A 12,264-nucleotide genomic window follows, 5' to 3' on the forward strand; every position below is an offset into this window, starting at 1 on the left:
ATTTATGGGCTTCATGGGGTAATTTATTTTAGTTTCTTTACTCTATCATTGTGTCATATAAAGTATACCCGAGATGGTAAATCAGAGTATGAAGTAAACTATTTATCTATTTCTAGTAAAACTGACACTAACTGGTATTTACAGAAGAGTTCATTTATGTATTAATACTTTACACGATACATTTTAAAAAATTCACCAGTTCACAAATCTAAATTTGACAAAATATAAGATATGATAGATAATTCCCCCCCCCCCGGGCTACTGGCATTGTGTTTCTCTTAATTTATTTATACCCGATTACAATCATGGTTAAACTATTGAATAATACAAACACTGTTTGATGCGTTTTCTTACACATTAGTTTGTCTATAGATATTTTTTTTCAAGATTCAAAATATTTATTTTTAGATGTAGACATGGCGTTTCTTGCTACACAACACATAATATACAATGATACAATATAACTTGTCAACATGGCCCAATTTTGTAGACAGTTATATTTGCATGAAATATGATACATATAGTCATAACAAATCTAAATCACTGCCAAAATCAGTAATATATTTAATGAATTATTGAATCATAATACGGATAATTTGTATATTTATTTAATTTAAAAATGTACATACAGTAATGAGCTTATTCAGATATCATATTAACAATACACTGACGTATTTCAAATGCTTCATATATATATTTACATAATATTTGTCTCTCTTGACATATCAATTTAAGGTCTGTCTGGAACATTTAACCTTCCTTGTTGTCATGGATACACTTCACAATTATAATATTATTATCCTATAATAAAGATATGGTTATGCTCTTCTGTAAATTCTCCTGCCGATGATACTATGGTCACTAAGAGGAGAATTATCCTGAAAAATAAAATATGTCATAATGAATCACTATCTTATAAGAATAATCAATACAATAAATTAATATTTAACAAGAATAACCATTACAATAAATCAATATCTAACAAGAATAATCGTTAAAATAAATCTGTATCTAACAATAATAATCAAAACAAAAACTCGATTAATATATCTACAAGTATAATCGTTAAAATAAATAAATTTCTTACAAGAATAGTCGTTACAATAAATCAGTATCTTACAAGAATAATCTCTACAATAAATCAGTATTTATTGTACTGATTATTCTTGTAAGATACTGATTTATTGTACTGATTATTCTTGTAAGATACTGATTTATTGTAAAGATTATTCTTGTAAGATACTGATTTATTGTAAAGATTATTCTTGTAAGATACTGATTTATTGTAAAGATTATTCTTGTAAGATAGCTATTCATTGTACTGATTATTTTTATAAGATACTTAAGAATAATCTTAATAATTAATCAGTATCTTACAAGAATAATCAGTAGCTTACAAGAATAATCTTTACAAGAAATCATTTTCTTACAAGAATAATTAGTACAATAAACCAGTATCTTACAAAAAAATCAGTACAATAAATCATTAACTGTAAAGAAGTATACACACATATATATATACGTGATCTGTACATGTGTATATAAATTACCGATATAAGTTCATCGCCTTTCCTGTACATGACAACTAATGTATCAATCTTCATGAGGCCTGTAAGTTGTGATCTACTCTCAAAGATCAATTTTCCATCTTCAAATCTACAATTTACCTGAAAACACAACTGTTTCATAATGCTAAAGGAAACAAAAATAAAAAAGGACACCATGAATTTAAAACGTCTAAGCTATACATACAATGCATGATGTTTGATATGCTTAATACAGGCACACACTGGGGTTAAATACACCTAAACAGGCAAGCACTGGAGTTTAAAAATGCCTAACAGCAACAAAGTAGCAAGTATATTGAGCATTGTTCGTTTAAAGGGTTCAGTTATTGTATGCACTCCTACACCTCAAATACCTTACTAAATGAGAGCAAATGGATTTTGTTTGGAAATGGTTTGTTATCATTGAATTAACAAATTACTATAAATAATGTATCAAAATGAAACCAAACAGAAGATTTTAAGCCCAATGCATCGTGTCATGATATAGCTATCCTATTCATCTTTCGTGCAAAGTGCTTTAGCACCAAAAGCAAATGATTTAATCATCATTTTGAGGTAATGACTCGGCAAATAAGTCAAATTACACTCCATTCATAATCCCTTACGTATTTGCATTTTTCCCAACCTTACCCAGTTAAGCGGAAGACAAAGTGAAGGTACCACATACCCGATTTTACTGTACCTTGTTATGGTATAATGGCGGCTCATTCGTATCTTTAGATTCAAATCCTTTCCCAAGCTCATATATGACATCGTGTATTACTCCTTTTCCCATATTTGTAGAGTGATGTATCTTATCTCCTTTTCGTTCTATTTTGATCTCAGGCTTCATTGTCGCGAAAAACTCCATTTCTTCTTTTGGCATTTCTTTACAGAAAATGAAACAGACGGAATTAATGCTAAATATACTGGTAAAATTTCTCAAGGAACTTTCGATGCGTTTATGTGAAATCAATTTATAGAAAAGAAGGGAGATAACAACTTGAGATCAAGAGAATACTTTGTAGAATAGTATGGTGACTGACTTTGAACGCTTTTGTGCGTCGTGTTGTCGCAAGAGACAGCACAACAAGGCGCGAAACGGCACGATGTCGGACTTTCGTCTTGTCGTCCCGTCGCCAACGATGCACACTAAACGGCGCGTTGTCGCTCGGCTCAAATCGAAGAATTGGCTTATAAGCTAAGCGACAGGGCGACATCGCGCCACACGACAACGCGCCGTTTGGCATGCTTCGCTAGAGACAGGACGACAAGACGAAAGTGTGACAACGCGCCGTTTGGCACGTTTCGCTATCGACAAGACGACAAGACGAAACGGCGGTAATGATAACAGTTATGTGTTGTCGCTAACGACAATGCAACGCACACAGTGTACCAAATTATCTACCATAGAATAGAGATACTCCGGAACTCGGCAGATATGTTGTTTTTCATTTCCCCCCTATCAAATCCCGCGGTACAAACACATTTTTTACAGTAACAACTACAGCAAAATACATTGATTATAATAGATAGATAGATACTTTTATTTCCTCCAAAGATGAAGAGCATAACAGTATTTACAGATTTGTTAGTATTTCGTACCCCGGATCCCAAATTGTAGTCTTGGATAACACCTATTTGTGACAGATGGTAAAAACCAACTTTGATAACGAGTTCATCCTTATAACTGTTACACGACACTTAATTACAGTTTGCGTCAGTAACAACTGCTTTATGTCATGTTCTACAACGTATTTTTTTTAAAGATATTCCATTATCACGTTTAACAAAAGTTTTAATACATATTTGTAATGTGTAAATTACTTCTTTTGTTCCATTAACAATATTTTACTTCTTTTAAATTTTCATGAAAATGAGCATGAATCTTTAAAGGAAACAATCCATCACAACTTGATTGACAGAACATACAATGTATATGCAGCAATACAAAAATAATACATCCAAGTCGATATGACATTGTACTATAGCAGTTAATGCAATTGTTTTATGTTTGGGTTTATAGCACGACACAGTAAAAGCCGGAAGACGGACAAAACCCCACCAGTTAAAACCCCACCACTCAAAGCCATATGGCGACTTTGCTTCACTTCGATGCATTATTGTAACAAGCGAATTAATAAAGTAACTCTTAATTGATAAAACGGAAGTCTATGATTTGTACTTCTGACAAACGAAAAGATGTAATTTGAAGCTCCGCAGAAAATTTTATACACTTATTTTTGAGCAGAAAATACTTATCATTAAAATATGCATACACTTACTCATCGCTTCCATAGTTTCTCGCAAATTTTCGTCCCTGTCACATACCCATGACCCACTAAATAACTTCTCGAATTCATCCATTGTTTGATTTTAAGTTTTATACTATAACCACACTGTTCCCAGTCGACCACACGCAAGACTATATGGTGTATCGGTCAAGAAATGAATAAACTAAATGAAAACATTAATCTAAATGCACTGTTAAAATGCATAAGTTTGACATTTTGAACACTTCAAAAAATAATCTATATCGGATCACGCATAATTCTTATCGATTTAAGAACGTTCTATATTCACCGTGACTGGTATTTTTTGTTCTTCTGGGGGATTATTAGATTATGAGAATTGGTTATTACTTAAAAAAATCAACTTGTATTAGCCCCTGAAATTATGAGTATATGTATGAAAATGTTGTTTGCCCACGATTCACATCTGATTTGTATGGTGGCTGATTTGGAACACTTTTGTGCGTCGTGTTGTCGCTAGCGACAGCTAGACAAAGCGCCAAACGGCGCGTTGTCGCACTGCCGTCTTATCGTCCCGTCGTTAACGAAGCTCACCAAACGGAGCGTTGTCGTACAGCGTGTTGTCGCGATGTCACATTGTATATATATATACGCGCAAAGTGTACCAAATCAGCCACAATAATGTGTGTGTATGTGTGCTTTTGCGTGCGTGGGTGCGTGTGTGCGTGCGCGTGTGTGTGTGTGTGTGTCTCACGCGAAAAAACTGATAGTTCTTTTTTTTAAGTTCTAGCGACTGACACTAAGTATACAGAAATAACACGAATCGAGACTACTACTACTTGTTATTTAACGTACATTATCTTAATCACCATTATACGGGACTTCGGGTTTTTCAAATAAGTCGGCAAGACTTTTTAGTTATTTTGTTGAAGAAGCGGAGGGTCAAACTCGCGAAGTTAAATAGTGTTAGCACTGGGTACTGTGTGCTCCTTTTATTTACCCTGCACACTTCACGTTGTGCAGCAGTGTGAATAAATTAGGCTACGCTGGATAAGACAATAAGCCTACAAGATTGTCCCTTACCTGGGCTATGAATAAGACTTTAAGTCAGTGTTCCGCAGTTTTCTATTCTAAAAATTAATACGACACCATGACATGTATCACAAAATGCATGTCCAAATGTAGCCACAGACAGACATGTTCATATAAGGCGTCTTTTTTCAGCCCATATTTTGAACTGTGAACCACACTTATGCATGTATTACGCCACAGGAAAATGACATTCTATAGGCCAAAAAAACAAAACAAAAAAAAACGGCAAATATACCCCTCTATACTATAAATAAAAAAGTGTATTTATATATAATGTCAATCTCCTGTGATTACGCAAATGCTTCCTATAGTCGGCAAGAGCGAGTTATCTGTCTGGTCTCTATCTTTTCAATCATACAAAATATTTTCTTCATTGCATTTTATATGACTTTATGTCCATGCAAGGGTATATAGTAAGTTCATTGGTGAAAGTCAAAATTAGTTTACATTTTGCCATAACTCCTTTCAATTTATAATTTAACGTCGCTAGAACGATAAATAACTCACGTGACGCAAGGAAATTTCTGCAAATACCCCTCGAATACATGTAACGTTCAATTTGTAAAAAGAGTGGGGCAGTCCTTTTATATTTTATGTTGCTTCATAATTTATCCTAAACATTTTTCAATATCAATTGTTGTTCAATAATGATTTTAACAGTCAGTCTTTTGAAATATTATTCAGTAAATTAAGCTCAACTTGACAATGACCAATGATAAAATGAGCATATAAATGCCACTTTAACGCAAGTAATTACATGTGAAACTTATTGTGACCACACATAAATGCACAGTGTTCCTTTTTTCATGAGCCTGGAGAATGCAAATCCTAAAATACGTCTTACATAACATTGAAAAACAACAATACGTTTATAGTTCAAACATTTTATTGCATTTGAATAATCAGAAGAAATATAAATACATTAGTAATTAATGAATTACGCTAATAGATATTCTAGAGATATACATTACAATAAATTGGTTATATTTCTTATTCTAAAAGTTAAGTTGCGATATTTCATTAAAACAGTATTAGATCATTTTAATGTATAGATATAATTGTCTCATTTGGATTACGGCAACTCGACGAAATATAGATCAATTGATATGGATGATTTACCTTATGATAAAGCAGTTGTTAACAACACCAGCAATTAAGGATATATAAATAATTTAAGATAATTATCATAAATTCAAATGTTGGTATTATAATTTGGAGAGAACACATTCTTCTATTATCACAAATTAACGTACTCATCTCAGTTAAAATTAATAGATTCATAGATTAACAAAATAATATAACTGCTGAATTCTGCCTTAAAATCCTGAGAATTTCGATAATTTTTCTTCATGCTTTTTTGTAGAATCTTTTACCGACAATGCTGCGGTCATCCATCGGGCTTGTTTCCTGAAATATTTACATATTGGAATCTAATCAAACTCATATCTGTGGTGTATTGAATGTTAGGCATTTTTTTTTGTCAATAATATTTTATAGAATCCAGTACTTGTAACAGGCATAGAGCAGGCCAAGATATGAAGCTCGATTATGCAAAAGAGAAACAAACAAAAAACTTCTTACAACTGATATTAATCACTTTCAAGTTCGCTTCCTGCAACAACCAGTACTGATGTCAAACGAGAATCTTGGTCATGCCTCAAGTCGGACTCGAACCCACGAACCTTACATCGAGAGGCAGTCACCTTAACCATAAGGACGCCGCTACCGTTTAAGTTTTATTTTAGCTCTAATCGGGAAATAATGGACTCAACTTCTTTTAATAAAGTTTAAGATTTCTTCGGTCCGTCATATGAGTTTAGAAAATAAGAAGGATTGCTATATTTTTACGGCCTCTACATTGCATACATTTTGTAAATGGAAGCATTTTCTTCCAAAGTAAAAATGTTGTTGCTAGGTAAATTCTGTCACTTACAATTAATTTATGTTCCTGCATGACAAACATTTTTAACAATTACTGAACGAGGTTTCAGTACACACTTATTTCCACTTATTTCCATATCTTACCCATTTTGATTGAGTTGACATGGTGACCAGAGCAGGAATGTGTTCATTTCCGATGCATTTAATAAAAGTGGGATAGAATGTACTAAATATTTTATGTTCCTCTTTGCATGTACTTGATAGCTTTATAACACAATCAACTTTACCGAAACAAGTTCACCATCCTTAATGTATATAACAGTGACGTTGTCGAACTTCCTAGGACCAGTGAGCTGAGATCTGCTCTCGTATGTAAGTTTTCCGTCTTTAAAGGTGCATAGAACCTGTAAAACATAATTTATTTTATTTATTTATTTATTTATTCTTATAACTGACCATTTAACGAAATTACATTTTGAAATTAGATTCAATGTGCCTTTATATTAATTACTTCTGTAATGTTTTTACTTCTTTAATGTAATGTAATGTGTTCTGTATGTGGGTTTGCATCATGGACCTTCACTGGTGGCAAATCAAAAGGCTAAACACTTTGGGTTCCATCAGGTTAATGGTCTAATTCTCAGAGTTAAGCATGGCTTTGACTGGAGGCAAGTTTATTTGAGTGTACAATAAAGCTACCATTTGAGAATTGTGACATACTGGATTGTCAATTTGAAATATGAAGAAAATAATGGCTGTTTAGAAGTTATTAGGTCTTGCAAATCAAACCTTATTATGGTACAAGGGATTCTCTGGTGATTTCTTATCTTTTGCTTCAAACTCCTTGTCTAGCTCATAAGTGACGTCATCAACTACGCCTTTCATCAGTTCCGTAGAGTGGACAACCTTGTTTCCTTCAACCTTTATTGTCATCGTCGGTTTCGTGGACGTTATAAAATCTATGTCTTCTTTTGCCATTTCTGTAAAAGGAATTTAAAAAATGATAGTCCACCGTTTAAAAGCCTATTATGCCTCAGGAATGCTTCTTTTTTTCATTTCTCAAAATCTTTTTTTGTTTAATTTGGTACCTTTATAGTATCCAAAAGGTTACTCATTGGCCAATTACCTGAACCATTCAGCTGTTGCTTTTAGGCCATGAATACAGTAATAGTGAATCAGTATTTTGTATGGAAGTCAAAATACTACTTTGTTTACATTTTGCTACCTTCACGACAAATTTATTCACATTTATCGCTACTTTCTTTAGGGAATATAATATCTAACATTATCTTAAACCATTATTTAATTATTATCAAATTCTTATCTGCCCTTTTTTAAAAAGAGAAAATGTATGTATTTCCATGACATAATGTGCCTTTAACAAAAAACGCCGTAAAAGAGAGATTATAGAGAGCATATGGTTTGTTCAGAATCTAGCTTATGACATGAAAATTTGCATTCTGAGAAAATGATTGCTGTTTATAAAATGTCACACACACACACACACGCACGCACGCACCAACGAATTCACCAACGCATGCACGCACACACATTAGTTTTCCAACGGGGACCTAGGAAACTTGCTCTGCAATCATATATTGATACCAGCATTAAGTCAGCTTTTAAAAGATGCACAAATAATCATTTTAGGTCCATAACACGGCGTATTAAATGTTGTAAGGCAGCTTAAAAATAACCCATACCATATTGCGATGTACAGATTAGTCACGGGACAGCACGGTGTCTAGTTGTAACATGCGACGCCCTCAATGCTTTGATATAAATGCATGTTCGATTTTAAACAAAACGTATGTAAATATTGAGATAAATGAAAACATACAGATTATGATGTATGCTAATGTGAGGTAAAAATACGTGTCTGTACGAAAAATGATTTACAAGTTGAAAGTTCAATGAAAAGTGTAAAAATTACATTGCAAATTGTTCATCCCTTTGTCATAGTCTGTGTGACAGCAATATGAATAGATTCTAAATATTTGCACAAATAATTGTTGAACAAATATGTTCTAAGTTTTAGAGTATCATACGAGTGCCTGTCTTTATCTTAATGTTTGCTTTTTTCGTCTAGACAGAGTAAATACTTGTTTAACTACCTTGATTAGTTTTTTCAACATGTATATTTTTTTCTATACAGTTAAAACTTGAATAAGCCAGACGGTATTTACTTTTGTTTTTGGTCTTAGAAAATACGGTTCCCGCCGCACATACAAAATTGAAAATATGTTTTCCCACCATAATAACAAAAGTGGGAATACGGTTTATCTCCACAATTACAAATGTGGGAAAACAGATTCCTATCATACTTATAAAAGTTGGATAACAGTTTCACGGTTGGGTCGTATTTTTAAACAGGGTTTAATGTATTAATGGCCAGTGAAGGTTCATATTTGAGAATTTTGCTTTATAAAGTATACCATTCAAAGAATGATGCACAGAACTAAAACTAAATTTTGCGGAGTATAGTCTGAAAAAGCGCGGAATGAGGTTAATTTTCCATCTTTTACAAACAGCCATAGTGATAGTTTCGGGGATCAATATAAACATATGAACATTATAACTATTAATATACAATACTTCAAGAAAAGAAGGATTTCAACAGTAAAAGCATCGTCTTCCATAAGATATCATCAGTTCATCACAAAGGTGCCAGTCGCAATGATTTGACCTAAAATATGTTTAATCTCGTTATTTATGAAATGTAATATCAAATCATTAAAAGAAAATAAAACAAGAAAAAAATCAGTTTTTTGTTTGCTTTATTGTTATATAGAAGATAAAAAAACAACAGTTTTTTTATATTATGTTGCATTAAACATATTTAGGTCAAATCAATGCCACAAGCACCTTTGGTACAACAGTGTTTTATTCATTAACTCATAATTCGTACGCATTACACGCACGCATAACGAAAAAAGAACAAGCTAGAATGCAAGAACGCAAATGGAAAACAAAGAAAAATGGTATGGTTAGAAATAATGTACTGTATTCTTTTCAGACAGGGAAAAATACAGCGTTTTGAAAAAAAAATCAAAATAGACGTTATTTCGGATAAGACAGTGATCTACTATATAAAATAGAAAAAAATAAACTTACTGCTAGCTTCCATTGATTCTCTGAAATTTTCGTCCCGGGCATGGTTCCAGGTACCGCAAAACGAGTTTTTCAGTTCCTCCATATTGAAACAAGTCTGGACTATTGTAGATGACACTCGCGGACGACTGTGTTGAACTAAATGATCGACTGGGCACGTGTTACTTTCTACACTTAATAATAAATGTATATAGATAAGATTATTGATTTAAGTGTGCCAATAATAGAAAAATTTTGCATGTTATATTTGACGTGTACAAATAACTAAATATTGATAAAGATATTAGGCCAAAAATGCTAAAATTTCACAAAAGTTTTATGTCCAACCATTTTTCGGATTTTAACTCAATAAAATGAAATGGTTTTGTTGAAGATAACCTGATTTAATGAAGTATTTATAACTTTAATACGACAAAAATGCGAAAGGTCGGGTATTTGTTTTTTTTAAGTTATACAATGAAATCGACAAAATGGAAAATTTAAACAAAGACCAACACAGAAATTGTTGCAGCAGACTATGTTTGGTTTTGATGGTCAGTGATTTAATACCAAGCTTACGCAAAACTCAACATTTAAACATAAAAATGGTGCAATTTTTTTAATAGGACATCCGCAGATATAAATGTTCCTACAAAATATTGTTGAAAGTATCATTTTTCCTCATTAATCTTACATTGTTGATGACGTAGAATATTATATATACACTGACCCAACGTTATTACTAGCCTGGTTTATGTCATAGGCAGGTTGCAATATGAACCAATATAAGAAAATATCCATTCATTCGTTCGTACGCCTGTTCGTTCATGTTTCCTGGAGTAACTCCGTCTTAAAGAAGCTTCAGTTTGTATATTGGTTGTCAAAGCGGGTTCAGATACAAATGAAATGCAATCTTTCTCAGAACATGTTTCTGTTCAAGTGTGTAAACAACTGGTCTAACGTCTTTATTATAGGTATGGTGAGGAACTATCTTAAGCAAAATTAACCATTGTACAACTTGCATCCGTCCGCATCACCTCTCCCCCAAAGCAGATATTCAAATATTTCTAATTTCTCAATTATTTCTTTATACATGTATTATTAAAATGGGTCAAAGACAGAAAAGGCCGGGTTGCATATGTATACAAAATATCATGAGGCTGTGATGTTACTTAAATTTTCTACCACTGTCTTGACCATTGATGTTGAAAATTTAACTTAGTTGGTAAACCGAAAAAGAATGAGCATCAGACCTGAAATGGAATCCCACAATATGGGACCACATGTCAATGCTGTGAACCACATATCAAGAGGCTGTGGTAAGTAGTTGCTGACAAAAACTGTTATGAAAATTTCTACTATCTATTGATCATTAATTATGTCAAAATTTAACTAAGTCGGCAAACAGGAAGTGGATGAGCAACAGACCTGAAATAAAATCCCACTGTATGGGACCACGTGATAGTGCTGTAAATCAAAAGGCTGTGATAAGTAGTTGCCAAGAAAACTGTTACGAAAATTTCCTACCATTGACCATAAATGTAGAAAATTTAACTAAGTTGGCAAACAGGAAGTGGATGAGTGAAAGACCTGAAATCGAATCCCACAGTATGAGACCATGTGTTGATGCTGTATGCCAAATATCAAGAGGCTGTGATAAGTAGCTGCTGAGAAAACTGTTACGTAAATTTCCTACCATTGAGCATTAATGTAGAAAATTTAACTAGGTCGGCAAACAGGAGTAGATTAGCAACAGACCCGACATCAAATCAAACAGTATGGGACCATGTGTTGATGCTGTATACCAAATATCAAAAGGCTGTGATTAGTAGTTGCTGAGAAAACTGTTACGAAAATTTCCTACTATTGACCATTAATGTTGAAAATTTAACTAGGTCGGCAAACAGGAGTAGATTAGCAACAGACCTGACATCTAATCAAACAGTATGGGACCATGTGTTGATGCTGTATACCAAATAACAAAAGGCTGTGATAAGTAGTTGCTGAGAAAACTGTTACGAAAATTTCCTACTATGGACCATTAATGCTGAAAATTTAACTAGGTCGGCAAACAGGAAGTAGATGAGTGACAGACCTGAAATCGAATCCCACACTATGGTACCATGTGTTGATGCTGTATACCAAATATCAAAAGGCTGTGATAAGTAGTTGCTGAGAAAACTGTTACGCAAATTTCCTACTTTTGACCATTAATGCTGAAAATTTAACTAGGTCGGCAAACAGGAAGTTGATAAGCGACAGACCTGAAATCGAATCCCACAGTATGGGACCATGAGTTGATGCTGTTTACCAAATATCAAAAGGCTGTGATAAGTAGTTGCTGAGAAAACTGTTACGAAAATTTCCTACTATGGACCATTAATGATCAAAATTTAACTAGG

At 33.1% G+C, this 12,264-nt stretch overlaps 2 protein-coding genes across 2 annotated transcripts; both read right to left on the reverse strand.

Moving 5' to 3' along the window:
• Window positions 1–639: 639 nt before the first annotated feature.
• On the reverse strand, window positions 640–3,984 carry LOC132743466 (uncharacterized). The gene is made up of 4 exons (XM_060731986.1): window positions 3,833–3,984; window positions 2,251–2,435; window positions 1,551–1,667; window positions 640–878 (listed from the first exon to the last, which is right to left on the reverse strand). The coding sequence occupies exons 1-4, from the start codon at window positions 3,912–3,914 to the stop codon at window positions 819–821; spliced, it is 444 nt and encodes a 147-aa protein (XP_060587969.1). The 5' UTR covers window positions 3,915–3,984; the 3' UTR covers window positions 640–818.
• Window positions 3,985–5,963: 1,979 nt separating this feature from the next.
• LOC132743467 (uncharacterized) lies at window positions 5,964–10,060 on the reverse strand. Its single transcript, XM_060731987.1, has 4 exons — window positions 9,887–10,060; window positions 7,562–7,752; window positions 7,060–7,176; window positions 5,964–6,298 (listed from the first exon to the last, which is right to left on the reverse strand). The coding sequence occupies exons 1-4, from the start codon at window positions 9,966–9,968 to the stop codon at window positions 6,239–6,241; spliced, it is 450 nt and encodes a 149-aa protein (XP_060587970.1). The 5' UTR covers window positions 9,969–10,060; the 3' UTR covers window positions 5,964–6,238.
• Window positions 10,061–12,264: the final 2,204 nt, after the last annotated feature.

Source organism: Ruditapes philippinarum, unplaced genomic scaffold, assembly GCF_026571515.1.
Source record: "Ruditapes philippinarum isolate M1 unplaced genomic scaffold, ASM2657151v2 ctg483_1_1_1_1, whole genome shotgun sequence".
NCBI lineage: Eukaryota > Metazoa > Mollusca > Bivalvia > Venerida > Veneridae > Ruditapes > Ruditapes philippinarum.

What these genes read in the sequence shown, in the direction of transcription:
- LOC132743466 (XM_060731986.1), bottom strand. Translation starts at nt 3,914, where the DNA reads ATGGATGAATTCGAGAAGTTATTTAGTGGGTCATGGGTATGTGACAGG. An exon ending in AGAAACTATGGAAGCGATGA is followed by an intron (nt 2,436 to 3,832) that starts GTAAGTGTATGC and finishes TTTTCTGTAAAG; the next exon opens with AAATGCCAAAAGAAGAAATG. An exon ending in AAGGCGATGAACTTATATCG is followed by an intron (nt 879 to 1,550) that starts GTAATTTATATA and finishes TTTATTTTTCAG; the next exon opens with GATAATTCTCCTCTTAGTGA.
- LOC132743467 (XM_060731987.1), bottom strand. Translation starts at nt 9,968, where the DNA reads ATGGAGGAACTGAAAAACTCGTTTTGCGGTACCTGGAACCATGCCCGG. An exon ending in AGAATCAATGGAAGCTAGCA is followed by an intron (nt 7,753 to 9,886) that starts GTAAGTTTATTT and finishes TTCCTTTTACAG; the next exon opens with AAATGGCAAAAGAAGACATA. An exon ending in AGGATGGTGAACTTGTTTCG is followed by an intron (nt 6,299 to 7,059) that starts GTAAAGTTGATT and finishes TAAATATTTCAG; the next exon opens with GAAACAAGCCCGATGGATGA.